Here is a 26,789-nt window from a genome sequence, read left to right as displayed (position 1 = left end):
GCTGTGCGCTTGTATCCGCCGTCGTAAACTTTCCTGGCGATGTTCTTCCTCTGAATTTTAGCCTCTGCACACTGGCAACTGATTATCTGCGTTAGCGTTGCCAATTAGAGTGCAGCCTTTACATTTGTATTCTGGTATAATTCTTCTAATCGTTTGAAAGATAAAAATTAATTCCAACCTGGCTAGGTGGATTAGAAGAATAATCACATTGGGGGGAATTCAAAAGATGCAAAATCAATCGGTCAAATTGCTGTTTATTTATATAATTACTTTTTACCCAGAATGGTTTTCTAAATATTAATGTTAAGGAAGACTATGACCGCTACACTTCTTCTGGTCCCCAACTGCAACCTGCCAAAAAAATAAATAAATAGAAATAACTACTTATACATTGCTCTACCTTACGAATATGCTTTCTTTACTGTCTTTCTCATAACCTGTGTCAGCCTTCAAACTGAAGGCCGACACTCGCTTCTTATAGAAAAGTGTGTTCTTATAGCAAATTGTGTTCTCGCACGTCGGTGTAAATATTAATAGCTGCTATTGACACCCTATCTCCCGACGCAACTTTATCAGCCGTTTATATAAAAAAAATGATAAAGATGAAATGTTCAAAGCAAACGAAAATTCAATTTTAACATTATATTCACCGAGCTTAACATTTAACACCTTTATTGAATGTCTTTGAAAAAGGGTTGTTCCCACATGCCAAATCAAAGTTGGCCCTGGGTGAGAAGAACCGCTACAATATTCAAATGCTCAGTTATCCTTTTTTCTTTGAGTTTCTTTCGTTCATACTTTAACTGTGAGCATTGGCGAGCTTTAGTTTGTTGTTTTGATATTAATTTGTGCTTTGGAACCTTCAATCTGGGCATAACGTTATACTCGCCACGCCGTGTGTTTCCCCGAGTAGGCGAACCAAAGTTTTTATTATATGAGAAAAAATCGTCCTGCTTACCAAGGTTACCCTTCCTGCGGAGGGAAGACAGCTCGCCCACCCGAGTTGGTTGAATTTTTCAAAGAAAAAAGAGAAAAGATAGCTTGGCCAGGGTATCTCGGAAAGAAGATTGACGACTAGGCTACCAGAGACTATATGAATGCGCCCTTAGAAGGAGCCGTATACATATATCGTTGCTTTCATATAGACTTCTTTCAGACAAACAACTATCTTCAATTCACGATCAAGAAAATGTTTATTACGAAAAAAAAAAAAAAAACATGATTTAAGCTGTAAAGACTTTTTACCTCTCTTAGCACTGCTTGCAGCTCAACTTGCAGTTAGGCTTCATCCAAATAGCATTTTTGGTGCATTCACCCTGGCTCGCCCATGTGGGACAAGACTTGTGGGAATCTACACACGTAGATGCTGTTGGACCAATCAAAAAAGCGCTCACGTTAAATAAATTTCTGGATTAGCCGAAACGAAAAGCACACAAGGAAAGACTCTGATCGATTTAAAATCAGTTTACTTGCGAGAGTATCTGTTACTAATAGGTGAACCAGGTCCGTAACTAGCAAGAGGCAAGACGAGGCACTTGCCTCGTCTAGATTTTTACTTAAAATTAAAAAAAAATATAACTTTTGTTGGGAAGATACCCCCCAGATGAACAAGATAAAGGGCATGATCCCTGAGCCCCGTATTCTTCAAGGTCTGGTTACTGCTCTGGGTGAAGGTTCTTTAAAGATTTGAAGATGGCCTGTTCGATCTTGATCGAGGATGAAGTTGCATTCCTAATTAAACTTGTGTGTTAATCATACTCAGTTACTTTATTTCGCCCCTTGTTGACTATTCGCCCAATAGAGAACTCCAGCTCTTAGTATAACTGCTAACTTTGAGACAGCTGATATATTCTCCGGCATCATTCTCATGGAAATGGCAACCACCTTTATTAGAGTGTAAAGGACGTTTTCTCTACTCCCACAGTTATAACTGATGCACTTACAGCAAACCTTGCAGCTTTTTTGACAGTTCGCTCTCATCCAAATCGAGTTCTTCTGACATTCGCCATTTTGAGCCCAACGTGGGCATTGAACCTTGTATGCACTGCCATCCTCACAACCTGCTAAAGCAATCAGACAGGGATGTTAATTAGTTAAAATCATATAATTCCTTCTTAACCTTTCCTTAAAGTACTCAATGGTAGGCAGCTGGGGTTCTTGGTCTTTTTTGTTAAACCACTGTTTTTAAGTGTTTTATATACCTTGTTGGATACAGGGATTCGCATCGATAAATCAAAATTGGAAAGAGGGAGCACCTTATTAGACGTTTGTTTATACAAGTGGCGTCTTTAAATATTCTTGAGTATCGCTATATTTACCTTTACGATTTGCTTTGTTTAAATGCTCCAAATCTATGAAATTGGCTTGCTAATTGGTTAAATCTGTCGGATATATCACTCGTCATTTGGTCTCACAAGAACATTTTAGGCAAATTTCACGCTTACCAGTAGGACACTTAATTGAGTTGCACGACTCCTGATGGTTTGCACTGCCTGTGCATTGTTTTCCTCCGTGAGCGGGCGGTGGATTGGTACACGTCCGTGATCTTGTTCTGACCCCGGTATTGCACGTCTTGCTGCAAGATCCCCAGTTCGACCAGTTACTCCACTGACCATCAACAGGAGACATAACTGAAGAATTATATAATAAATAATTAATCAGTCAAATTACGACTGCTAGACTGTCAGGTGTTTTTTACAATAATAACGATGGTAACCAACGTTCCTTTCTAGAGCAAGATTAAACGACTAACTTGTGCCATCTTTTATCCCTAATTGCACCAACTGGTGTTTTAAGTTTATCCAGTAGTTTTGGGATAGGAATTTGTTATCACAAAAGTGAGCAGAAATACTTCCTTTATTTTACGTCCCTTAATACCGTAAAATTCCCCCCCCCCCCCCGCTTAGATGGGGCCCATCTACCTGGAAACAAAAATATACAACCGATTATAACCCCCAACCCCCCCCCCCTCCCCTCCCCCCGATATAAGCCCCCCTCCGATGGGCTAAATATTGCTTTATTATGCGTTTTTAAAAAACGCATTTCGATCAACACTTTCGTGGCTCGTTTCCAAACGTTTTTATTCCGCTTATAAGCCCTCCCGGACATAAGCCCCTCCACTTATAAGCCCACAAAAAACCCCTTACGAGGTTGTATAAGCCCAGGGCATTATAACCGGAATTTTACGGTACAATGAATATGGTTTTAACATGTTTAAAGTACTATGAGAAAAAAGTACACTGTTTTAAGTCAGGCCTGAAAGCCTATTAATTATTGTCTATCCATGATCAAGGTCAGGTAAAACAGCTCTCTTCGTCTGGCTCATGGATAAGAAGCGGAGACAGCTCGAATGTGCGTTTATTGTTTAACAAATACAGAAGCCTAAGCCATGTTTTTTTACTGTCATAAAACGGTTATCTGGAAAACCCGAATAGCGACTAGTCGCAAATAGCGAATAGTACGAATAGTGCGAATAGACGCGAATAGTGACGAATACTGACGAATAGTCGCGAATAGTCACGAATAGTCACGAATAGTCACGAATAGTCACGAATAGTCGTTGAATAGACGCGAATAGTGACGAAAAGTCGTTGAATAGACCCGAATAGTGACGAATAGTCGTAAATAGTCGCTATGAATAAGCCTACAGGGTTTCTACAAAACTAGCTGCCACATGCACAGAACAATCTAGAAGTTCAAGCAAACTATATATCATATGCTTGTCCGCTCACTCTAAAAGAGAGTGCAAGTCAATAATATGTAACTATATGAATTACTGAATAGAAGTTGTGTTGTCTCTTTCGCAGCCGTTGTTTAGGCTCGTCACGCAACACTTGCTTGCATTAATTTTATTTCCTTTTCTTTTCTGGACTCTGCCTTGGGCTGTTGATCACCGGCAAGAAAACAGAAAACACAATAATAAGCTAATGAATACGCTTTTTCAAAGGTATGAGACATAAGAAATTCCGTTTATCATTTATCACTACCAAACATCCATTTTAGCGGGAAAATCCCACATGTCTCTAATTCGTCACTATTCGTCACTATTTGCGACTATTTGTCAGTATTTGTCTCTATTCGCGACTATTCGTACTATTCGCTATTCGCGAATATTCGCTATTCGGGTTTTCCAGACACCCTCATAAAACACGACGGACATTTGAGAACACGAGGTAAATGTAGAAAATATGAGCCGCAGGTGAATGTGTTCTACATTTCTCGAGTGTTCTCAAATGCCCGGAGTGTTTTATGACAAAATAAAACATGGCTTAGGCTTCTTTCTTTGCTTTATGATATATAGATTTTAGACTTCGCAAGTGAAAGTTTAATTTAAAATAAGCTCTTGTAAATGTACAACGAGAGCGACCAAACAAAGATGAAAATCAGCAATTAGTTTACGGAAAAAAACAGAAAACTGACACAATTTCATTCAGTCAGGTTCGACGTAAAATAAGGCTCAGCATTTCAGGTGAGTTTTTTACCTTTAAATCTTGATCTTGTCTTTTTGCACTTCAATAAACTGCACCTACTCTGAGTGAAATTTAATCTCGATGACAGCCGTCCCTTGCTTTGTTCGACTTGAACAAGGCGTATAATTTCCAGAAAAGCTACTGCTTCGGATCTTCATCTAAACTTTAATTGTTCACAATTTCAACTCAAGAAGTGAACACAGCGCCACAATTTTTCTCGCCTCCTCATAATTTCACTTCGTTTAAATCAAAATGAAATGTCCACTGGATTTTTACTTAAAAAGGAATTTAATAAAACAATTATTCTATTCGCCCTTGTTGGATACGAAGTAGTTATAGCCAACGAACAGTCATCGACGCGCGAAGCACTCGATGAAAGCTGACGGAAAAAAAAAAATAAAACATGACTTTTCTATGTTTTATACTCCGATAAAACATAGGTTTTTAGCGTAGACTCCTATCTATATCATAAAAAGAGATATGCTATTCTTGATAGTAAGGAGTTTTTAATAACACGTTACCTCTGCAAGTGTTGCAGCTTCTCTTGCAGTTTCGTTTCATCCAGACTTCGTTAGCAGAACATTCACCTTTAGCGGCCCAGATATGGCAGGTGTAAAAGTCATCTTGACAATCTGATGAACGGTGAACATTTTTTTTATATGATAACTATTTGGTCGTACATACGCTAGAACGATAAACACATTTGAAAGTCAGGGTTACCCAGGCAGCAGACATCATAATATCGACAGGGGCAAGTTGCTTTCGTTTGTTTACTTGTCTGTCTTTACTCTCTTTGTGTTTCTTTGAATGTTTGCTTTCTTATTGGCTTTCTTGTGTTTATTTGGTGCATCAGCTAACAATTTGATTTAGCTCAGACACGTTATTAACAATCAAAGGTGCATGAATTATTTATAACTTATAACCAAAGGATCACTTACTGCATAACCCAGGGTCGATGTACGCGTCATCAATGGCAATATCGGAGTATCCATTATGACCTATTTTGCCTTGTATTGTGAGCTGAAACGATGATGGAAAACCATTATAATGCATCATTCAGTCCAATGTTTTTTTTTAAGTCGTCCAATTAACTTGTTGCACGTGTTTTATCAAGTCTACAAACAATCGGCGACGCCTTACGCCTAAACTAAGTTTACGCCTAAACCTTATAAAACACTGCTGTTTGTTTATTAAATACCACTTTTATGATAAATTAAGGCAACTTTATTTAAAGAATAAAACGCGTATTTACATAGTGTTCACGTTTGCTTAGTTTGTTGTATGACTGACATCGCTAAATTTTTCTTACCCGCATTACCGTGACCTTGTTTCTGTTGGTTTTGTTATCTTTATAATTATCTCGTCGAATTCGCTGTCTTTTTTTTTTTTTTTCGTTTCCGATTCGTGTCGATTGCGTTAGTTGGTAACCATACAATTGACAGTCGTCACGCGTAGATTAATCGATTTATTTGCACGGTAATTCAAAAGAGTTTTCGTGTTTTTTTTTTCTTCGAGTTTTTATTTGATTTTTGTGTTGACCATCCCATATTTCCATGACAGTTGTTGCTGTCGTTGTTGATGATGATGCTGTTGTTTTTCTTTATCTTGCTTTTGTTGTTGCTGTTTTGTCGTGGCGTGTTGCATTAATCATTATGAAAACAACTCATGCATTTAATGTATCAGTGCTGCAAAGTATTGTAAATTAATACGGATAGAAAAACGAACAGCCGACAAATTTAAGAAATGTGAAATAATGACTTCTCTAAGAAACATTTAGCAAGCTTTAAAGACTTCAAGGACTTGATGACAAAAGAAGATGTGATGTTTGGTTTTAATTTTTATGACAAGTTGGAGAAAGAAGTGGAGGATAACTGAAACTATCCCTTACCCGATATAACAAGCCTAAAGGGACATCGATGTTCCCAGTCCCCTTCTTCCAATCCATGCCTTGGTTACCATTTTCGTAGAAAATAAACCAGTTCTTACCATTCGACAATTCCAGCTTGATTGACAGGCTACCCATTGTCTTACCATACATGGTGTAGTAAAACTTGAGGCATTGCCCTCCACTTTTCGCTGCTATCCACGAGCTCATCAGGTCTGCTGTTTGACCAGTCGAAGTATCTGAAGATTCCACGTATAAGTAATATCCTGAAACAAGGTAAAAAAAAAACATTGAATGCAGAACGCTTTAAACTTATTAGTATTATCATACACCTTTCTTCAAGTTGAAAGTCTCTATGACGAATATAAAAAAGAAAATGCATACCTTTTTTTCAGAAATGCAAGTTCTAAAGATTAAATTTCGACACGTTGACTAAATTAAAAAGAGAATCCTAGTCGGCCTCCGTCATTTTCTCTTCCCATAAAATTCTGATACATGTATTTCGCATGTTGAAAAAAACTCCTTGTCTATCGATCCTTGCGCGTTTGCTTTACTGAGGTCTTAAACTGCCACAAATGCTTTATAAAATCATCGGTGCTTATTTTTGATTAGTTAGGCCCGGTTCAGACGCCGATCTTTTCATGAGCCGAACCTAATTCCTTGAATTAAGTACATGAAAAGATCGGCGTCTGAATCAAATTAGAACGGCTATTTCAATTTGGAACGGCTCACCCGTTCTTCCCACCTGGCATGGCCGAGAATTTCGCCTGTGGAACGCCTTTGGAACGACTTTGATTCAGACGCCGTACTTTTCATGTGCCGATCCTAATTCATTAATTATGATAATGTATTTTGACTGGTTTTATTGGAACTGTATTAGGAACGGCCTCGGAACGGCCAAAAAGTACGGCGTCTGAATCAAGAGGCGTACTTTTGTCAATTTGGGTCGGTCCATATTCGAATTGAGTTCGGCTCATGAAAAGTACGGCGTCTGAACCGGGCCTTATAATTCTATCATTCTTTTGTTTGTTTGCAGTGAAATTTATCAGTTGAACTTAAAGGATCATAGTCAGCCTCAGCCATTTTGGATGCCATTGTATGGCAAAGCGAAATCTTATTGCACTTGAAGTCTGTTTAATTACTTTTAGCAGTTTTATCACAGTGATAAAATACCTAAATTCCTGTATGTAAACAAAAACAATGGCGTGGCTGACTATAGTCCTTTAAATGAAAATTGGCCGCCACGCAAGTATAAAAAGGAATTTACTGAACAGCAAGCTGTTCACCTTTTTACAATATGAAAAAGCAAAACAAGCAAAGCGTAAGGGATGTACAAATGTCGAAGTTCTAGTTTCGCAAAGTGCTCAGGGTTGTATATAATGGAAGCTTAAAACAAAAACAAACGCTTGCTAAAATTACCTAAACCACTGGTGTGATCTCTGCTGGGGCCTGTATCCATGGTTTGAGTATAACCCTTGCGAAATTTCCAGTCCAGGTTATCCGAGTTGGAATTCGTCCACATCCCAAGACGGAAGTTTTCAAAGTCGACATCGTCTTGGTCTGTTTTAATGGCAACATTTAGATAATAATTTAAAACAAAGCAATAGAAACTTTTAAATTTGATCCTTTGCAGTTTTTTTTAGATACTACGTCAGCTTGTGAAGATGTTGTATAAGAAAATCAAAGAAATGATAATCACTTCACTGTAAATCTTGACTGATGGTTCATATTTACAGTGTAGCAGCTAACATTTGTAAAGGTGCATTTGGAGATTATGATCGCTTCCGAGAAGGAAGTAGATTTCTGTGTTTTTTGACAATATTAAAAACAGTATTTTACAATGATAGTCATTCGTAAAACTGTAGCTTATAATGTACATGCAATCGCCATTTAATGGCGATTGCATGTACATTATAAGATTGCATGTAAATGCTATGGAAGAGAAGAAAGTAGATTTCTGTATTATTTAACAATATAAAAAACAGCATTTGACAATTGTAGTCATCCGTAAAACTGTAGCTTATAATGTACATGTAATCGCCAGTAAATGGATCTTAAAAAAAAAAATAAGTTAATGCTCCAAAAACATGAATACAGCTGAGTGAGGAAACGGTGACCACATGAAGAGCATAAACAATAAAAATATGACTCAATGGTATTCTAGATACAAGCCTTAGTAAGCTTAGCAATTTTCCTTTTAATCATGCTTATTTTGCTAAAGATGACGATAATTTTTTTTCCATTTCCCAGAAAGCACTTGGTTCGCATCATTTATGGTTTATCGTCTTTTTCATGGGTCAACGATACTTCACCAGGTGTATACAAAGGTTATCGATAAAACGGCAACTATAAATTATAGTAATCATAGCCCTTCACGTCATAAAATGACTGCAACTCGTCTAATTCTTTATTTTAAATTACAGGCACAACATTCGCTCACCAAGATGACATCTCTTTAAAATACATGAGATCTTATTATTTCCACTGCCTTGACAAAATTTCCCGCCATGGCCGGGCGCTGGATTGTTACACTTTCGGAATCTTGTTCTGATGCCATCGTTACATGTTTTACTGCAACCCGACCAATCCGACCAGCGACCCCAGTGTCCATCAATGGGAGCTAAAAGACAATTGCGTCAAACATTATTTTATACTTACTGACTTTTTGGTAATTTAATTTTTTTTTTTATTAGCAGGACCCCGTTGATAACAGTACGCATGTACTGAAGGGCTATCCTGGATAAACATTCGATTAATATATAGATTTAGGCAAGCCTAACAGCGGAGCTTCCCTTTAGTTTATTTATTTTTTGCTAGAGTTAAATGTTTTCATTTTGATAAATATGCGGTCAAAGCTTTAATGTATACGCTGGTCCATAAGTGCAAGACAAAAATAAATCCATCATTATCTCGAGGCAGAACAACTAATGGCCCAAAAATTAATTAAGAGTTTATTCTCTCCTTTCTAAAGAATAGAAAATAATTTTACGATCCTCTTATCGTTTTGCTTTGATACAACTCATGGTCTAAAAATTAATTAAGAGTTTATTGTCTGCTTTCTAAGAATAGAAAATAGCAGGCATATTCCCGTCTTACTTTTCTTTCCTGTATTTGTTATTATTATATTATTATTGACGTGTCGTCAGAAGACGCTACAGGCTTTTACTGCTCTCAGTGTTCATCGTTACGATGACTACAAACAGTTGCATCATGTCTGGCGCTTTAGATGTTTTGCAAGTTACCATTATTATTTTAGCTAGATATCGGTGCTGATTTCATACCTGTAGTAGAAAATATTCCTATTACATGATTTATAGTGAAGAAATTATTCAACATGACACGAGCGTGGGACAAAGAAAAAATCTGAGTACCCGACGGGAATCGAACCCATGACCTCCCAGATACCGGTTGGGCGTTCTAACCAACTGCGCTACGAGAGAATCGTTGTGAGCTGGGCCATTTTACTAGGTTGATATATGACACGCGTCCTGCATACTGCTAGGATCAGCAATGTCGAAATCATCAAATGTGCAGTAAAATAATTTATTCACTATTTATCACCGAGCTTGAAATTTACCATCTTTATTATTTAATGCATGATTTATGTTAACCATCAAATTATATAAATGAGTGATTACTGTCGCGTTGGGCGAGTTTTTACCTTTTCTTTCCTTTACAAACACAACATCATACAACATGGCGGCTCGGATCTTCCTTCTTATCGCACGTGTTCTCGGGATCCGAATCCCGAATGACGCAATACACGCGGGACAGTTCCAATGTTATTTTTCGTGGAGCGCCACGACACTCCCGAGGCAAGTTTTTTTGTATGGTACATCGAACGAAAACTGACAATGTCTTTCTAAAGCCTATCTTAAATATATACAGTGAAGAAAACTCAACAAAAAATAAATATACGGACTTAAACATGCATCTGACTAAGTGTTCAATTGTTCGTTTAGTTTTTGTCTTGCTTTGATGGCAGCTCTGCGTATGGGGCGTTTCTCAGTAGTTTCATCTGTACTCTTCTGCTTGCTTGTCTCATCTGCTTGTCCGTCAACAACAGGTTCGTCTGATTCTGTTGGTTTTTCATTCACTTCCGAGCATTCTAAAGGGTACAGAAAGTTCAATGGTCTGTTCAGCAACTTTCCTGATGCTGTTCGGACTGTAGCTGCTCGTACTTTATTATCATTGCTTGTAATGAGTTCTTCGATCATTCCTAACTTCCAGGATCCTCTTGGTGAACTCTCTTTCAGAAGCACGACATCTCCCTTTGTGGGTTGAGCTTTGGATTGAACTTTAGGAGCTTTCAAGTGTTTCTGCATCCTTTCTCGTAGACTCAGCACATATTCATCAAACCACAGTTTCCAAAACGTGTCAAGATGTTTCTGGCCTTTCTTCCATGTTTCCAGAAGTTTCGGTGCAGAACTTAGTCTTTCAACAAAGTCTGGATCTTGCGGCTGTTCGTCTTCTGCTGTTAGGAATGGTACACCGGTTTTTGGATTTAGACTAAGAAAGTCACCAGGGGTTAGTGCGAATCCAGAATTCAGATCAGCTCCCACGTACACTAGTGGTCGTGAATTTACAACAGCTGTGACTTCTGTAAGAATGGTTTCAAATTGGACAATGTTCAAACAGATCTTTCCAATACTCTTTCGAAGAGCCTGCTCCACAAGTCCTACAAGACGTTCATAGAAGCCACCCATCCAGGGGGCCAGTTTAATGATGAAGCTCCATTTGATTCCTTCATTGGCAAGATAGCTTTGCATGTCAGGGCTAGTGGTGGCAAACTTCCATGCTTCATCAACAGTGGACTTCGCTAGCTTGAATTGTGAGGCATTGTCCGATATAATCTCTTTCGGCTTGCCACGCCTGGAGATAAATCTTCTAAGGCACAAGAGGAATTGTTCTGCAGACATGTCATTAATGATTTCTAAATGAACAGCTCTGACTGCTAAGCAGGTAAATAGGCAGACCCACACCTTTTGTGTTGCTGATTGGCCATTCATTTTCACATACAAGGGTCCCAGATAGTCAAGGCGGGTATATGTAAAGGGTGATGATTCTTCTATTCTTGGGGCTGGGTATGGAGCCATCTGGGGCATTCTGTATGGGCCTCCTTGATGTCTTCTACATCTTCGACAGTTCAGGAGAACTTTTCTCACTGTTGCTCTTCCTTGTGGTATCCAGAATTCTCTTCTGATAGCTGACAATGTATGGGATACTCCAGCATGCATCAACTTTTCATGAAAGCTGTTGATGACTAAGCTTGTAAAGGCGTGGTTCTTCGGTAGAAGCTTGGGGTAGAAGGTACTTTCTGGGAGATTTTCTCTGATCAACCTGCCATGACAACGGAGGATTCCATTTTCATCTACTTTCAGTCCTAGTTGACTCTTCAGATTGTTTCTTGTATTATTATTGATTGCTTTGATCTCTGATGCAAAACTGCTGTTCTGGACATGTCTTTCCCACATGGTTTTCACTTGGTTGATTTCTTCAGCTTTAAGTGCTCCTTTATCGATGCTCTTCTTTTGAAGTTTGTGAATAAATCGCCAGCACCATGCAGTCACTCTGAGAAGTCTTGTTAGGGATGAATAATTGTTTTCACTCAGTCCAAACGGGGAAAATGGCTTGTCAGGTTGCTCTTTCGGGCGATCTATTCCATTCAGGGATGAGGTCTCATACATGATCTGCGGACCAGCAGGCTGTTTGGCCATCTTTTGCAATGAGTTTTCGTCAATTTGCTGAAAGTCCCACGAAGGCCACTTGGTCTCTTGATCACCGAGCCAAGATGGTCCATGCCATCACAATTGATTGTTAATAAGTTCTTCTGTGGAAACACCTCTGGTGGCTAAGTCAGCTGGATTCTGGGTTGTGGTGACATATCTGAACTTGATATCTTTGTGAGAGGTTATCTCTTTCAGCCTGTTCTGGACAAATACGGGTAGGGGTTTGTGGCTTTTCATCCAGTGGAGAACACACTGCGAGTCGGTCCACAGAATCCGGTCAGACACTGGTAACTGGAGTTGTTCAGTAACATAGTTTAGGCATCTAGTTCCAATAAGAAGAGCTAACAGTTCCAGTCTTGGAATGCTGAGTTGCTTTGTTGGGGCAACACGTGCTTTGGAGAATACCAGGTTAACATTGGCGGTTTTGTCCACTGCGGAGTACAGGTATACAGTTGCTGAGTATGCCTTGGCTGAAGCATCAGTGAAACAGAACAGTTTGTATTCATTTCCTCCGATGTATCTTGGTATGGACAGGGAGGACAGTGGGCTAAGGTCTTCATGTAGCTTGTACCACTCTTGCTGTTGTGATTCATTGAGTGTTTCATCCCAGTCTAACTCTTGTTTCCATAGTTCTTGAATGAATAGTTTTCCATTGAGTGTGGCTGGAGAGAAGAAACCTAATGGATCATAAATTCTGCTGATAGACTGCAATGCTTCTCTTTTGGAAGTGACTTGAAAGGATGAAGTGTGAGATCCATTGATAATAAGTGTGTCACTGTTCATGTTCCAGGTGGTTCCAAGGACTTTCATAGTGTCTCCGCTTGTTCGGAAACTTTCTGGGACGCTCTGGAGGAAGTCTTGAGAGTTTGATGCCCACTCACGGAGATTCATTGACGAGGACTGGAAAAGGCACTTTGCTTCTTTGTAGAATTCGTCTGCTTCTTCTGATGTGGCAACTCCTGTTATCATGTTGTCCACGTACATGTTGTCTGAAATCTTCTTGGCTACTGGGGTATCTGCTCTGTTCAGGTGGTACTTGACCGTTGCAGCCAGCAGGAATGGGCTAGATATCATTCCAAATGGAACTCTGGTAAATCTCAGTACCTGGACATTGTTTTCCAGGGTAGGCTTTGTGGCATCTTTTAACCAAACAAATCTGGTTACGTCTCTGTCTTCAGGTTGAAGTCCCACTTGATGAAAAGCTTTTTAGACATCAGCAACCACGGCGACTTTGTTAAGTCTAAACCTCATCAGAAGTCCGCACAAATCTTCTAGTATTATTGGGCCACGATGTAAGCTTTCATTCAGGCTTTGACTTCCCTTTCTGGTTTTAGCGGAGGCATCAAAGACAATGCGTATCTTTGTGGTGGTCTTCTCGGGTGTCACTATCTCATGATGTGGGATGTAATGCTTCAATGTGTTTGCGGAATCTTCATCAGGTACAACTTCAATGATGCCCTTTTGTAATTGGTCCTGAATGACTGCATCATATTTTGTCAGGTGTTCTGGGTTTCTCATGAGTCTATTGACAAGGGTTCTCAATCTTCCCATTGCCAGTTCATAATTGGTTGGCAACGAGGGGGACTCTTCTTTCCAGGGCCAGGTTACTTGGTAACGCCCATCTTCAAATCTGACAGTGTCATTAAATTTCTGCAGGGCTTCATCATCATCAGTCACACACATAGGTTCACTGATTCCGAGTGTTTCAAGTTTCCAGAATTCTTCCAATGTTGTTGTATGTTCAATAGGTAGTTCTTGTGCAGCAAGATGTGCTCTGATTGGACTGGATGTGTATGTGAGCATTGACACAGAAGGAGCAGATTGAGCTTCTTGAGACTTAACTCTGCCTGTCAGAATCCATCCCAACTTGGATGCCATGAGATTCAATCCTGGAATAACTTGTTTCATTGATATGTCACCAGAGAAAATGTCACAATAATAGTCATTTCCAAGCAGTAGCTCTATGCTGGCGGCTTCTTTCGAAGTGGGGATTGAATCAGCAAGTGTAATGTCCTTAAGAAGGTGTTCAATGTTCTTTGTATCAAAGCTTGCTCTTTGCAGGGTACCAGTAATTTTGGGTACAACATTGACTCTCAAATGCAGGGATGAACCATCTTTGGTTAACAGCCTGAGTTCAGTAACAGGAGTCTGTAGCTGTCTGGGTTTGGATGAACTGAATGTGTAGACTGTCAGGGTCTCAGATCCTTTGATTGGCAACTGAAGTCTTTCTGCCAGCTGTTCAGTGATGTAGGTTCTTTGGCTACCTGTATCCAGAAGTAATCGGACAGTCTCTTTTCTTGATTTTTGTAGATCTTCTACTTCAGCAGTGGCTGTTTGCATTAGTACATGCTCATCAGAAGCTAGCAGGGTATTCTCTGCTGTGATGGTGGTGGATATCGGTTCAGTCACTGTGTTTACAGTTTCTGCCGGTTTCTCTGGAAATTTGTTAATGCAAAGACTTCTGTGATGACGTTTCTTCTGCTGACAATGAGCACACACCTTGTTAGACGTGCAATCTTTCTGATTATGACCTTGTTTTAGGCATATGAAACAGTGTCCCTTTATCTTTTCTTTTCTGGCTGCCACAGTGGGGTACTTTCTACATTCGTCACTCCAGTGTTTTCCATTGCAATAGATACAGACATTTCTTCTGAATTTCTGATCTTTGGGAGGTTTGGGAACAGAGAACAATGCTTCGGTAGTAGTTTTACGTTCACTGTCCTGAAGTGTGGGCCACATGTTTCCAATAGGGTGTTTACTTTCATCTTTGGGAGTCCCACACTGTCTCTCAGCATTTTCTCGATTGGTAATGTATCTATGCAACTTATCTCTCAGTAGCTGTACTGACCATTCTTGATCATCCACTTTGTGGTCAGTCAGGTGAGTAATCACATCTTTGGGTAGCTTTGACATAATCAGGGATACGAGCATTTTTGTGTTTACGTCCTCTCCCAGGGCTTGTAGTGATCTTAGGTGTTTCTCTATTGTGTCATAGCTCGTGCGTAAGGCTGATGTATGGCTTGAGGAGGCAGGTAAATCCATGAGACTAGTATAATGAGCATTGATGATAATCTCATTTTGACCAAAGCGTTTTTGCAATAGTCTGATTGCTTCCTGATAGTTAGCATTTGTCAAGGTTAACCCCGAGATTACTTCTGCAGCTTCTCCCTCTAATTTAGCTCTAAGGTAATTCATTTTCTCTACTGGGCTGAGAGATTCATTGGAGTGTATTGCTGAGTCAAAGGAGTCCCAAAACTCCTGCCATTTCAATAATTTCCCGCTAAATTTGCTAAAATCGAGCTTTGGTAATTTGACAGTGTTAGGTTTCGTACCTGTTTTTGCTGTTTCAGTCTCAATTTTCTTCTTCAGTTTTTCTTTCTCTAGGTTGAGCCTCTCTGCTTCTATTTGCAACTTTCGGTGCTCGATCTCGGCTTTCTGTTGCTCGATTTGAAGCATCTTCTCCTCCAGTTCGATGTTTACTTTCACACTTCCTCTCCTAAGTTTGAATTCCATTCTGTCTTTAATCATGTCCAGTTTCGACGAAAGTCCCACGAAAGTCCCACAACAAGTTGTTCGGCTTCGAATGCAAGATTGGAGTATTCTTCATAATCCTCCATAACTTTTTCATACTCTCGTTTTCCTACGGCTTTTGCAGCGTCTTCGAGTTGCGTTCGGAGACTTTCATACACTCTTAAATGCTGCTGCAATTGATCGCGTTTGTCACGAGTTTCGTCCAGGATTATTTCAAGATCGCCATCAATGGGTCGCTGTTTGATTTCCTTTGCTGTGTCAATGTTAAGAACAACATGTCTTTTTCTTGCTCCGATTTGTCTCTTAATGGATCCCAAGTCTGCCATGTCTCTGAAGGACTCGGCTAGGTTTCAAGGCAATTCGTCAACTCGGCTGATTCGAGGCTGATGTTGTTGACAACACTAAACGGCGTCGAGGAAAGAATTATTCGGCTGAGGATGAAATGAACGGCTTCAAACGATAGGTACGGCTTTCTTTGTTTTTGATTTCGTCTTTAATCCGCTCGCTCTGCTACCATGTCGCGTTGGGCGAGTTTTTACCTTTTCTTTCCTTTACAAACACAACATCATACAACATGGCGGCTCGAATCTTCCTTCTTATCGCACGTGTTCTCGGGATTCCCGAATCCCGAATGACGCAATACACACGGGACAGTTCCAATGTTATTTTTCGTGGAGCGCCACGACAATTACCAACAGTGATGAGAATTTATAAAACTGATGACGAATCGCAGAGCGCGATATGGCACAACGGTTAGTGCGCTGGACTCAGGATCGAGTGGTCACTGCGTAGTGGCATCCAGGGGGGGGGGGGGGGGGTAGAAATACTCTTAGTCGCCTCATGCTACTGAAACCGGGAAATGCTCCGGCCTGATGGGCCACTTGGATCGAACAAAGACTTCACCCACTTTTCCTTGCTAATGATCTATCGTAGACCGAACGTTTGCCTTAGTGTGTTATTTATATATAAGCTTAATGCAAAATAAATAATACGATACTACCTGCAATGCAGTGATATAAAAAGATCTAAATGACGACTGTAAAGCTTGTCATGAGACTTTTCCACACATCATAACGCTACTGATAAGGGGAAGTCAGTTATAATTTAAAACTGCGTGTGTATTTAGTCGTATCCATCTTTACCTGGACATATATTAGAGGGACACTTCTGTTTTTGAGTTTCCACTCCGTACGCATTAACGTTCCCACCACAAGACTGCAAGTTCCCAGAGTTATAGCAGAATCTTTCTCGGGTTCGATAGCAATTACCATCACATGGTGTCCAGCCCGACCATGTAGCCCAGCCATACGATGTTGCTGAAAAATAAAAAAAAATAATGATACCGATAAATTATAAATATTATAAATATTTTGAGCGTCATGCCGTTTTGCAACTGACGACAACAACCTTAAGGTCATTGCCCTGTATTGCATTGCGCATCTTTACTGCGCAGAATTTTACACGTAATTAGCCGCGCGAGTGCGCGCACATAAACAGAATGGCGTTTTTTTTTTCTATACAGCTTAGTCCCCGAGCGAAGTAAATTGCCGCTTTCTCGTAAACGAGTCTGGTGACCTATCAATTTTTTTCTCATATATTGGGTGTAGCAATCAAATTCTTTCTGAAAAATGAAAACAGATTAATTCCTATGTTTGAAAAATAAATTTTCGCTAAAAAAGTGTACTTTGCCAGTTCTCGCAGAGGATTTATAAATAAATTATATGGAATATACAAGGTCTTCTTGCTCCTAAACAAATATGGTGACCCCCCTTTTTATTTCAAAATTTAAGTTCCCTCTTAAGTCTCGGATTATTGTGTACTACACACAAGAAAATAGTAATGTAAAATTTCGATGTCATGTAGATCAAAAAATGCAAGGGAAATGCCAATGTCATAACAGAGCTGCCCCTTCAGACAGCAAAACTACCTTGCTTACCAAAAGAAAAACTGAAATTACTGCAGTCTGCCAGTTCGGCCCCTGAAAATTTTTTAACCATTGTAACATATCTAGCTATAGTTAACAGTTTCATGTACGCTTTTTATATACAACATGATGACATCATGGCATGGCGAATCCTTACTGTCTTTTGGCCATTCTTTGATATCATACATTTCTCAACATGTATAAGAGTCCATACAAGGAGTGATTTCCATTTATGTGTGGAATGTTTAACACAAAATAATTTTTAGTTACAACAAAAACAACCAATTCCGTTGTTTTGATTTAAATTCTTTTTTTTTTTTTTGCTTTGCTCTCCTTTTTTTTTCTCTGTCTTCGTTTTTGTTTGTTTTCATTGGTTCTTCGCAGTCTTGGTTGATGCTTTTATTTATTTATTCATTCATTTATTTATATTTCTTTATTTTATTTTTAATTCATTCATTTATTTATTTATTTATTTATTTATTTATTTATTTAATTAATTATTTAAAATGACACCATGATGTAACATTCTCCGTTTCGAATATCTTCTGTATGTACACAACCACTTACACCATATTTCTAAAGTAATACTCACTCTTGCAGTCGTATAAAGCGTTTATTTCCAATGCGTCTCGCGTACTGAGTTTGAAATCCGGATTCCTAAACTCCATGTTCTCGTTCCCAATAGCCACAATGGTTGGTTTGCCGTTTTTAGTGAATGCCTTTCGGTCATAGTGCATGATTGATTGATAGTCATAAGACACGCCCAGATCATCGATAGTCTCCCAGCTGTACTTGTCAAACTGAGATGAAAATCCTTGCAAAGAACAAAAATGATGTAGATTTTAGAAGGAAGGTCAGCAAAAACTAGTAAAAACTTAGTCCTGTTTTATAAGAGATCCGCGAACCTGATTGGTTCTCCCATGGTTTTCTTTTCGTTGATAGAGCTCCATTGCTCACACGTGCACTTTCCCATGTAAAGTTATTTTTTGTTTGTTTTTGCCTTATAAGTGGACTGCTCTATAGAAACAATTAGTAGAAACTCAGCTGTGTTCTATTGGAAATCCGCGAATCTGATTGGTTCTCCCATTGATTTCTATTCGCCGATAGAAAACAGTCGCGCGCTGGCGTAGCTCTTTAAGCGGTAAATTTTCTTGATTTTTGTCTTCAAAGTGCACAATATTGTAGGTTTTGGACTGCAATCCTTTAGAATTTCTACTAAAACTATTAGACTACTCGCCCTCGTTTTCTATGAGCGATAGTCAACTCGGCTGCGCCTCGTTGACTATTTGCTCATAGAAAACTTGGGCTCGTAGTCTAATTGTTAATTAGACTACCCACCTTCGTTTTCTATGAGCGATAGTCAACTCGGCTTCGCCTCGGTACTGGGTGACTAAATAACGATTACTACTCGGTCTTGCAAATTCTAAAGGGATGCATTCTAAACCTTACAATTTAATGTACTTTTAAGGCAAAAATCAAGAATAATTTCCTTTTTAAGAGCAACGCGCACGCGATCATGCTCTATCAGGAAATCGAAACAATGGGAGAACCATTTAAATTCTCAGTTTTCCAATAGAGCACGACTGATCTGAGTTTCTAGTACATGTAATAGCAAAAAGAAAAGTCGGGCTATTAGTCTAACTGTTAAACAGCACACCCATGCCCTCCCTTTCTCCACAGAACAAAGTTAGCTTGTTTCTTCACTGTAAAAACACTATTATTTTTTATGAATTCTGTCACATACAAACTTGTATTGAACGAAAATGAAAATAAAATGGATCATGTCAGTCTTACACAAATCGTCGATTGTCGCCAGAAAGGTTCTGAATTAGTTTCGGTTGAATTTCACGAGTGGTGTATTAAGAAACACCAGTTGCGTCTATATAATAAAGAAGCTTGTAGATGTTCATCCCACAGAGCTTTAGGCAAATGCTCAATCTGCGGCCAAAAATGGAAAAAAATAAAAAAAATTCCTCCTTTCTTACCTTTTAGAATGTTCTCCCAATATATCTTCACGTATTTATCTCTGTCTATTCGTGATTGTTCGTGAAAGAAACCTAGCACAGAATACAATTTAATTTCATTATAAAGTTAATAAGAAAAAGATTCCTAAAAAAATGGAAATCCTAGGTAGTAAGTTTGTGGTAATCGTTCTGGTGAGGTTAGAATTTTTTGGGGGCCGAGTTTCGACGACGAAACGTCATCTTTAGGGTCAAAAAATTCTGTTCTTCGGCCAATGGTGTTTAGTCAAATGATTGACATGATTGATCAGTTTTGTTAGGGAAGTGTTCATAACAAGTGTACTCGATGAGGACCCACCTCGTGTAGGGGTAGAGGGGCTATGCAAGATACCACCTATCTGAGTAGCCAAATGGTCAAAATTTATTGGCCGCCTCAAAATTTGAGTTGAGACATTTTTTATATTTGGTGTGCATGAAGCTTGCATTGGTGGAGAAATGGCACAAGGATGTTTGAATATTTTTCTTAGTTTCTACTTCGGATAGAGTGGGGGCTATAAAAATATGTTATGGTGGAGAGGGAGGGGGTGGGGGGTACATGAAGATACCACCTGTCTCTTTTCAGAGTGGTGATCACTGTCGAGATGCAGTTCTGGACAGCGTCAGTCATAATTCATATTTACACCAGGTTTCAGTTCGAAGTCAAAGTTCAAAGTTCAAAGTTCAAAGTATATCGGTGCGTGCACCGTTTCGATAAGGCCTTTTTTGTTGTTTTGTTGATGCCTTTTTTATGCGGTGAATAAACATATTTAAATGTATGTTTTATTTAAAAATATGCAGTTTTATTTTGAAGTGAAGATTTAATTGACGATTTAATATATACTGTTTCTCACCTAACGCATGCATCAACTCATGAATGATTGTTCCCACATGATTGCATCCGTTACCAATGGAGAGTAGCTGCCTCCCAGGCTGAGCGTAATACTTGCCCACCTTGGATGAGCATCTAGCATAAGCAGAAAGTCTCAAATGATGAATGGAGAACGAAGGACATCAAAGTTCTCATTTTTAAGTCGTGAATGCAAAGAACGACTTATAGCGGTTTGCTGGAGAAATTCAATTAAATTTGTGTAAACTCCCTTGGTAACCTGGCAATTTTATATTAAGTTTAAATTAAGTTCAAAATGGCGGATGTACAAGGGCTGGTTTCCCGAGTTGTAATGCAAACTTGTGGATGTACATCAGGAGAATACGAATATTTTTTCCTTTCTGGAAGGAATTTTTCTAGTGAGGCCAGTGCTCGAATCCACATTTACACACAATGCAATGGAAAGGATGGCCAATGCAAGGAAGCAAGAAACTTGCACGCCGAACAATAGCTTATTTTGAAAGTCCGCGGATATGAAATTATCTTCCATTGAAATGCAATCAAATAGTTGGTAAGTAATAAATCACCCTAAATAAGGCAGTATTTTCCGCTACAAATTAGTCTCACTCAGCAAGATTAAACTGATGCGTTTGGAAACAATTAGAGATATCTATAGTTGGCTTGCTTTGTCTTTCGGTCGACCATTCATTTGCACGTTCGTCAAGTTTTTGTATCTCGTAATATTTTATATTCGTTGTCACACTCTCGTTAACGAAGTTCCCAAGTACATCTGTCTCATGACTTAAACTTAAATCAAAATTTCCTCTGGCATTCGTAGCTCATTAGGTAGCAAGCCTTATCATGTTATGTGAATGATAAATTTGCTCTGCTTTTGAAGGCAAAACTACATTTGTAAACACAGTATTATGCATCAAACCCTTACAATTATTTTTTCTTCATACACATGGTCTGTCAAAAAGGGACATATTAGTTCAACTGTGGTAATTGTAGTTCTCCAGGGGTGTATCATTGCACTCAGGTAATTTTTTGCTTTGTCAACATCCACTGAGTGCTATGGGGTAGACATTCAAAGAAATACTGAGAGAGTACTATTGTTAGCAGCTATTAATTTTAACGATTTTTTCTGAGCAAGATTTAGCGACTATATAGGGATTTTCCAAAAACTTCAAAAAATAGTAAATATATCGTGTAAACCAGCTTTTACTGGCTGGTGATGAATATATGGCTAAGATGAAAATAAATGTTCAGTAAAAGAAAAAGACTACCATATCTTGACATTGAATAAATATAAATTGCATTGCCTAAAAGAACAAAGTTACCAGTATCCATTTTTGTGTTCCATTAGGGTGGGAAGGGGGTACCGGGGAGGTACCGGGGTACTTGAAGTTTGACCAAGACAAATTTTAGCAAGTACTAAATTAAGCGATTTTCGCCCAACTCACTAAAAGCACTAAAATGTAATAGCCACTAATATAACAATAGTAACCTTAAGGTCGATTTCTGTACATTTCCTATGCCTCCCCCCCCCCCCCCCCCCCTTATCTCAGCCAAAAAGGAACCTGGTTGCATGCCATGCTGATAAATAACAAATTGCTTACACTTAGATGGTTTGTTGTACGTGTTGTCCTACAGATTTATTTTAACAAGGCACATAGAATTTTGAATTAATTTATAGATTCGCCAAAACAATATCCTGCAATACAACACATCACTGAACTCTGCATGGGGCTAGGCTGTCAAGAGGTGTGGGCTGGAATGAACATCCTCCTGCCGTAACGTTGTATGAAACACATGATCAGAAAAAGAATTTTATTTCAAATTTACTCTCATATATTTTTCACAAACAGTGAATACTGCTCTCTATAAATTGACTTTTAGCAGACTGTACAGCTTGAAAAATAAAATATTTGGAGTTATTGTTATTGACTGCTGAAAACAAAGAGTAAAAGATAAACAAGCTTTAAGGTTCAGATCCTTTAATCCAACATGGCCACCAAATCTTTGCAGGATGGCTGGCAATGTATAGAGATTATTTAAAAATGAATTAATAAGGCTGATTAAAATGCATTGATGATTTTCGTGGCATGTAAAGGGGTAAAGTAAACTTTTTGGTTGCAAGTAAAGATACCAGAAAAGGAAATAAGCAGCAGTTTTCATTTGTTACATGTATCACGCCTCTAAATTGATAATAAATTATGTTGGCTTTACTGTTTCCTGCCAATTTCAATTCTTAGAAGTCACATGTATGAGGCATCTGTTAGTTTCTTTTAATTATTTGCCTTCTGACACAGTGTCTGCCATTCTTTAACAGAAAAAAATGTATGTCGAATAATACCACTGTCCTGTATAAAATGGCTGAGCTACCTGGTTATTAATTAAAGAACCCTTTAGCAAATGTGAAACAGTTTGGTGGAAAAAATCCCTAGCTTCTTTCCATTACCAGCTTCACAGCATCTTAAGGTACCTCATATCTTGTTACCACTATACGTGTCTCTCTCAGCATTAATTATTTTAAGCTCTGAAATAATCTTCACTTCTTAGCTGCTTAGCTAGAAGGCCTCGATGGACTACTGGATGGTTAGTTTTCAGTTAGAATATGAGGTTATTTATCACTTACCAGCTAGAATTTTAAACATGACTCAACTGTGACATATGTTAACAGATTTCATAGACAATTACAAAAAATGTTGTTTGTCAGCAGACATTTAAAATTTATTTTGGCTAATTCTGGGCTATCAGTTTATAATATACCACATTCACGACTTTGCTCATAGAGCCTTTGATTTTTTTATTTTATCCTTAGTAAACGTTTTCGAACCTTACGAACAGGTTAGTCCAACATACGGAAGAATAACATTAAAGAAGCTACGTCACGAGGTTCTCGCAGATCTTTGGTCAAAACTGTTCTTAAATTAGTTGTATGCAACTTAAGCCATGAAAAACATTATCTTTAAACAAAAGACACATAATAATTAAACTTTGGTTTATTCTTAATTTTTCAATTGCCATCCATATTCATCCAGGCCATCCGCAGCCAAAAATGCTTGTTAACAGTTTCGTTGCTTTTTAATAATAAAAAAAGTCACCATTATATTTAGGTTTCCTACGACACAAATATAAATTTTGGATTTTAAAAAGCAAAAAAATAAAGAGTTTAAATAGGTTTGGGTTGGTCCATAGCTAAATAGTTGTGTGTTCACTGTGACTTACCCTTTGCGGTTTCCAAACTCAATGTAGTTTTTGTGATAGCCGCCGATGTAATTTACAAATCTCACGCACGTCTTGCTGTGAAACTCGCTTATGGCTTTTTGGACATTCGTAGTTATGTGACCTAATGTAAAGCAGAAACATTAATAATAATAATAATAATAATAATAATTATAATAATAATTTAATAATTTGTAATGCGCAAATTATGCATGTAAATAATGATCAAATGCGCATAACAGATTAAAAAAAATTGCTAAAAACTACGTTAAAAAATACTAAAATTCTTAAAATGTGTACTCTTAAATCTATTAAAAAGCTTACAAAGTATATAAAAAAAAAAATTAAAAAAAAAAACAAATATGAAACTAAGGTAAGTAAAAGAAATGTAAAAATAAATCACTAAATGAACACACAAATATCAGATTTGAATGTCATTTAATAATATGTCAGTTGACTGTTAATTAACAATTAGACTACGAGCCCGAGTTTTCTATGAGCAAATAGTCAACGAGGCACAGCCGAGTTGACTATCGCTCATAGGAAACGAGGGCGAGTAGTCTAATTGTTTTAGTAGAAACTCTAAAGGATTGAAGTCCAAAACCTACAATTTTGTGCACTTTGAAGACAAAAATCACGAAAATTCACCGCTTAAAGAGCTACGCGCGCGCGACTGTTTTCTATCGGCGACCAACCCTAATAGAAAACAGTGGGAGAACCAATCAGATTCGGGAATTTCCAATAGAACACAGCTGAGTTTCTACTAAATGTTGTTAATTTGACTATAAGGGACGGACCATTATTTTCTTGGAGGGGGGGGGGGGTGGAAACATTTTCCTCTGCTTACTTTTTTTTTTTAGTTTATACACCTCTGCAAACATTTTTTTCGAAATTCTAACTATTTTTCGTTATACATATCATGTTTGCAAACAATTTATTTTGTCTTTCCAGGCCCTGCAAACAATTTTTTCAATATTTTTTATCCCCCCCCCCCCCCCTCCAAAAAAATAACGGTCCGTCCCTAAGTGAGTTAAAAATGCTACACACAGCGAAGCATTTTTGACAAACGAATTGTCTGGCAAGAAGAAGAAGGACTACCACGATTGTTTGATAGATCGTCGTAGTCAAAAATTATACTTAGAAGTAAACGGCGAGAAAATATAGAAAAATTCCATGCGAATTAAGATCAGATTATCAAAGCCGAGGAATAGCTCTTAGCTTTGGTTTTCTTTTCCCAACATTTTAACATAACGTGTCCAGGTCCATCGCCATTCGTTTGATGTGGGATAAAATTAAGGCCCAGAAAGGTAAAAAAAACGTGGGAAGAAAAAATATAGAGGCCAATTGTTGTTTTCTTTGGAGCAGTTATTTGGGTCGTGCCGTGACGCTTTTTCCCACTGAAGTGTTGTGTGGGGACCACATTAACGGTTGCTAAGAAGACTAACAAAAATGCGGCACCAAGGTAGGTCTCAACTTATGACCATGTCCTCTCCTTGACCACGGATGTAGCGTTTTTATTATATGCGCACGTTTTGACTTGATAGTTTGCATTTAATACACAGATACGGTCGTTTGCCCAAGCCTAGTGGATTACCTCAGAAACTATAAATCACTGCATATTAACCATTATCTACAATAATTATGTTTTCTTTGCAAGTATACATACTCATGTACGATGGTATCCGGTACGGTATAATACGACTGGTCCACAGCCTTTTACGAGCTCTTATGGCATTTCTTGAGTGCCCTCCACTTTGCACGTACTCCTCCAATTCGGGATCCAGGTCGATATCCCCTTGATAAAACTCTGATATGTTCGCTAGTAGAGCAGACAAGTGGTCGTGAGGGCTGTGCTTTTCAACCTAACATTTAGTAATTCGCTACGTTTACGTCATTTACCGCGACGATGTATTCTGGGTCGAGTTGTTCGAAAACTGATCGAGGCTACTGGAGTTTGACATTGCTCAAAGTCAAAACTAAGGGATCTGAACTAAAGAGCAGAAAAAAAAAAGAAAAAACTGCGAAGCTTAAAAAATGACAAAAATGTATGCTTGGATATTATAAATACATCTACGTACTTTTCTGCCAAATCAAAAAAAAGTTTATACTGAAACTTATTCTTACTCACCACCGTTTGCTTCTTCTATCTTACGAAAGGCGTTTTCGCCCAAGCTTCCGTTTTCAGCTATTTGTCTTTTCTTTCTAAGGTGCGCCATGTTGACTGCCAAAATGCGGCCATGAACTGTTTCGTACTCTGAAATCAATTATAATAATAAAAAAGTATTGTATGGGTACACTCTTACAGACCATACAATTGATGTCCTACAATGTTCACCATTTAAGTGGAACTACAAGCCATAAAGACGAGTGGTTTCACTACAAAGTTTTCGAGATTTTATGGCATCTTTTCTATGGTCTAAAACACTTCACACCATGAAATAAGTTGATCGATTTGTTTTATACAACAAAACACAGAAAATATACCGGAGAACTAGTTCGAAAATCAATGCGAAATCGCGCGTGTATGTGACAGCTCGTAAGGACGGATTTTTTTTTTAACTTCAATCCAACGAATGTGGGGGAAATTTCGTCCCAATTGTTCCAGTTGAAATTTTACTTTTAACAAAGTGCCGGACTTTGCTTTGGAAATGTCGCGACAATTTCTCAAGTTTTTCGGAAATTTGCCTTACGTTGGGTTACAAGTTTCGGTCATCCAAAATTTTCGACCAATAGGCAGGCGAAAATTGTCCCAGGTATTGTATAATATGCTTTCTCTCCTTTATATTATTTTTCCATTTATAGTTCGACTGAGTATGACGCAACTCATTGGCTTATTGGTTTTCACACTAGACACGGACAAATCGTCTTCGTGTGAAAACGGGACGGACACGATTTTGGACGTACAAGTCGTCTGAATTTGTCCGTCGATTTGGCCGTTGGGAAGACGATTTTTTAAAGACAACTTGACGGACAAGTCGTCAAATAATATTATAACTGTAATTTAGTAGTATCTTCTTCATGTTTTTAATCGTGTATAAATAAATGTAATAAATAAATAAATAAATAAATAAATAAATAAATAAAAAAAAAAAAAAAAAAAAAAAAAAACCGTCTTAAATTTACATTATAGCACAACTAAAGTAAAGCGCGCGTTCTGATTGGTTAATTTAGCGTCTACTATTTGCCCATGGGTGCAC

At 38.3% G+C, this 26,789-nt stretch overlaps 1 protein-coding gene across 2 annotated transcripts in view; it reads right to left on the bottom strand.

Moving 5' to 3' along the window:
* Nucleotides 1-216: 216 nt before the first annotated feature.
* LOC144665674 (uncharacterized) overlaps nucleotides 217-26,789 on the bottom strand; it is a 31,984-nt gene continuing 5,411 nt past the window's right edge. Inside the window, exons 3-18 of one of the 2 annotated variants that reach the window (XM_078526955.1) lie at nucleotides 25,721-25,846; nucleotides 25,259-25,411; nucleotides 23,596-23,716; nucleotides 20,390-20,502; nucleotides 19,524-19,595; nucleotides 18,131-18,352; nucleotides 16,757-16,930; nucleotides 8,795-8,974; nucleotides 7,774-7,914; nucleotides 6,358-6,620; nucleotides 5,408-5,489; nucleotides 4,991-5,101; nucleotides 2,445-2,630; nucleotides 1,944-2,060; nucleotides 1,246-1,366; nucleotides 217-351 (exon numbers count right to left, since the gene is read on the bottom strand). In XM_078526955.1, the coding sequence (XP_078383081.1) occupies nucleotides 1,251-1,366; nucleotides 1,944-2,060; nucleotides 2,445-2,630; nucleotides 4,991-5,101; nucleotides 5,408-5,489; nucleotides 6,358-6,620; nucleotides 7,774-7,914; nucleotides 8,795-8,974; nucleotides 16,757-16,930; nucleotides 18,131-18,352; nucleotides 19,524-19,595; nucleotides 20,390-20,502; nucleotides 23,596-23,716; nucleotides 25,259-25,411; nucleotides 25,721-25,846 (2,177 nt within the window). In that variant the 3' untranslated portion in view covers nucleotides 217-351; nucleotides 1,246-1,250. Of the gene's footprint in view, nucleotides 352-1,245; nucleotides 1,367-1,943; nucleotides 2,064-2,444; nucleotides 2,631-4,990; nucleotides 5,102-5,407; nucleotides 5,490-6,357; nucleotides 6,621-7,773; nucleotides 7,915-8,794; nucleotides 8,975-16,756; nucleotides 16,931-18,130; nucleotides 18,353-19,523; nucleotides 19,596-20,389; nucleotides 20,503-23,595; nucleotides 23,717-25,258; nucleotides 25,412-25,720; nucleotides 25,847-26,789 lie in introns of both variants that reach the window. The other variant, XM_078526954.1, reaches the window with a different exon arrangement.

This window comes from Oculina patagonica, chromosome 9, assembly GCF_052425735.1.
Source record: "Oculina patagonica isolate OP01 chromosome 9, crgOcupat, whole genome shotgun sequence".
In the NCBI taxonomy this organism is placed as follows: Eukaryota; Metazoa; Cnidaria; class Anthozoa; order Scleractinia; family Oculinidae; genus Oculina; species Oculina patagonica.
The sequence above is the reverse complement of the archived record's forward strand: the minus strand, read 5'-3'. Positions and strand labels throughout refer to the sequence as shown.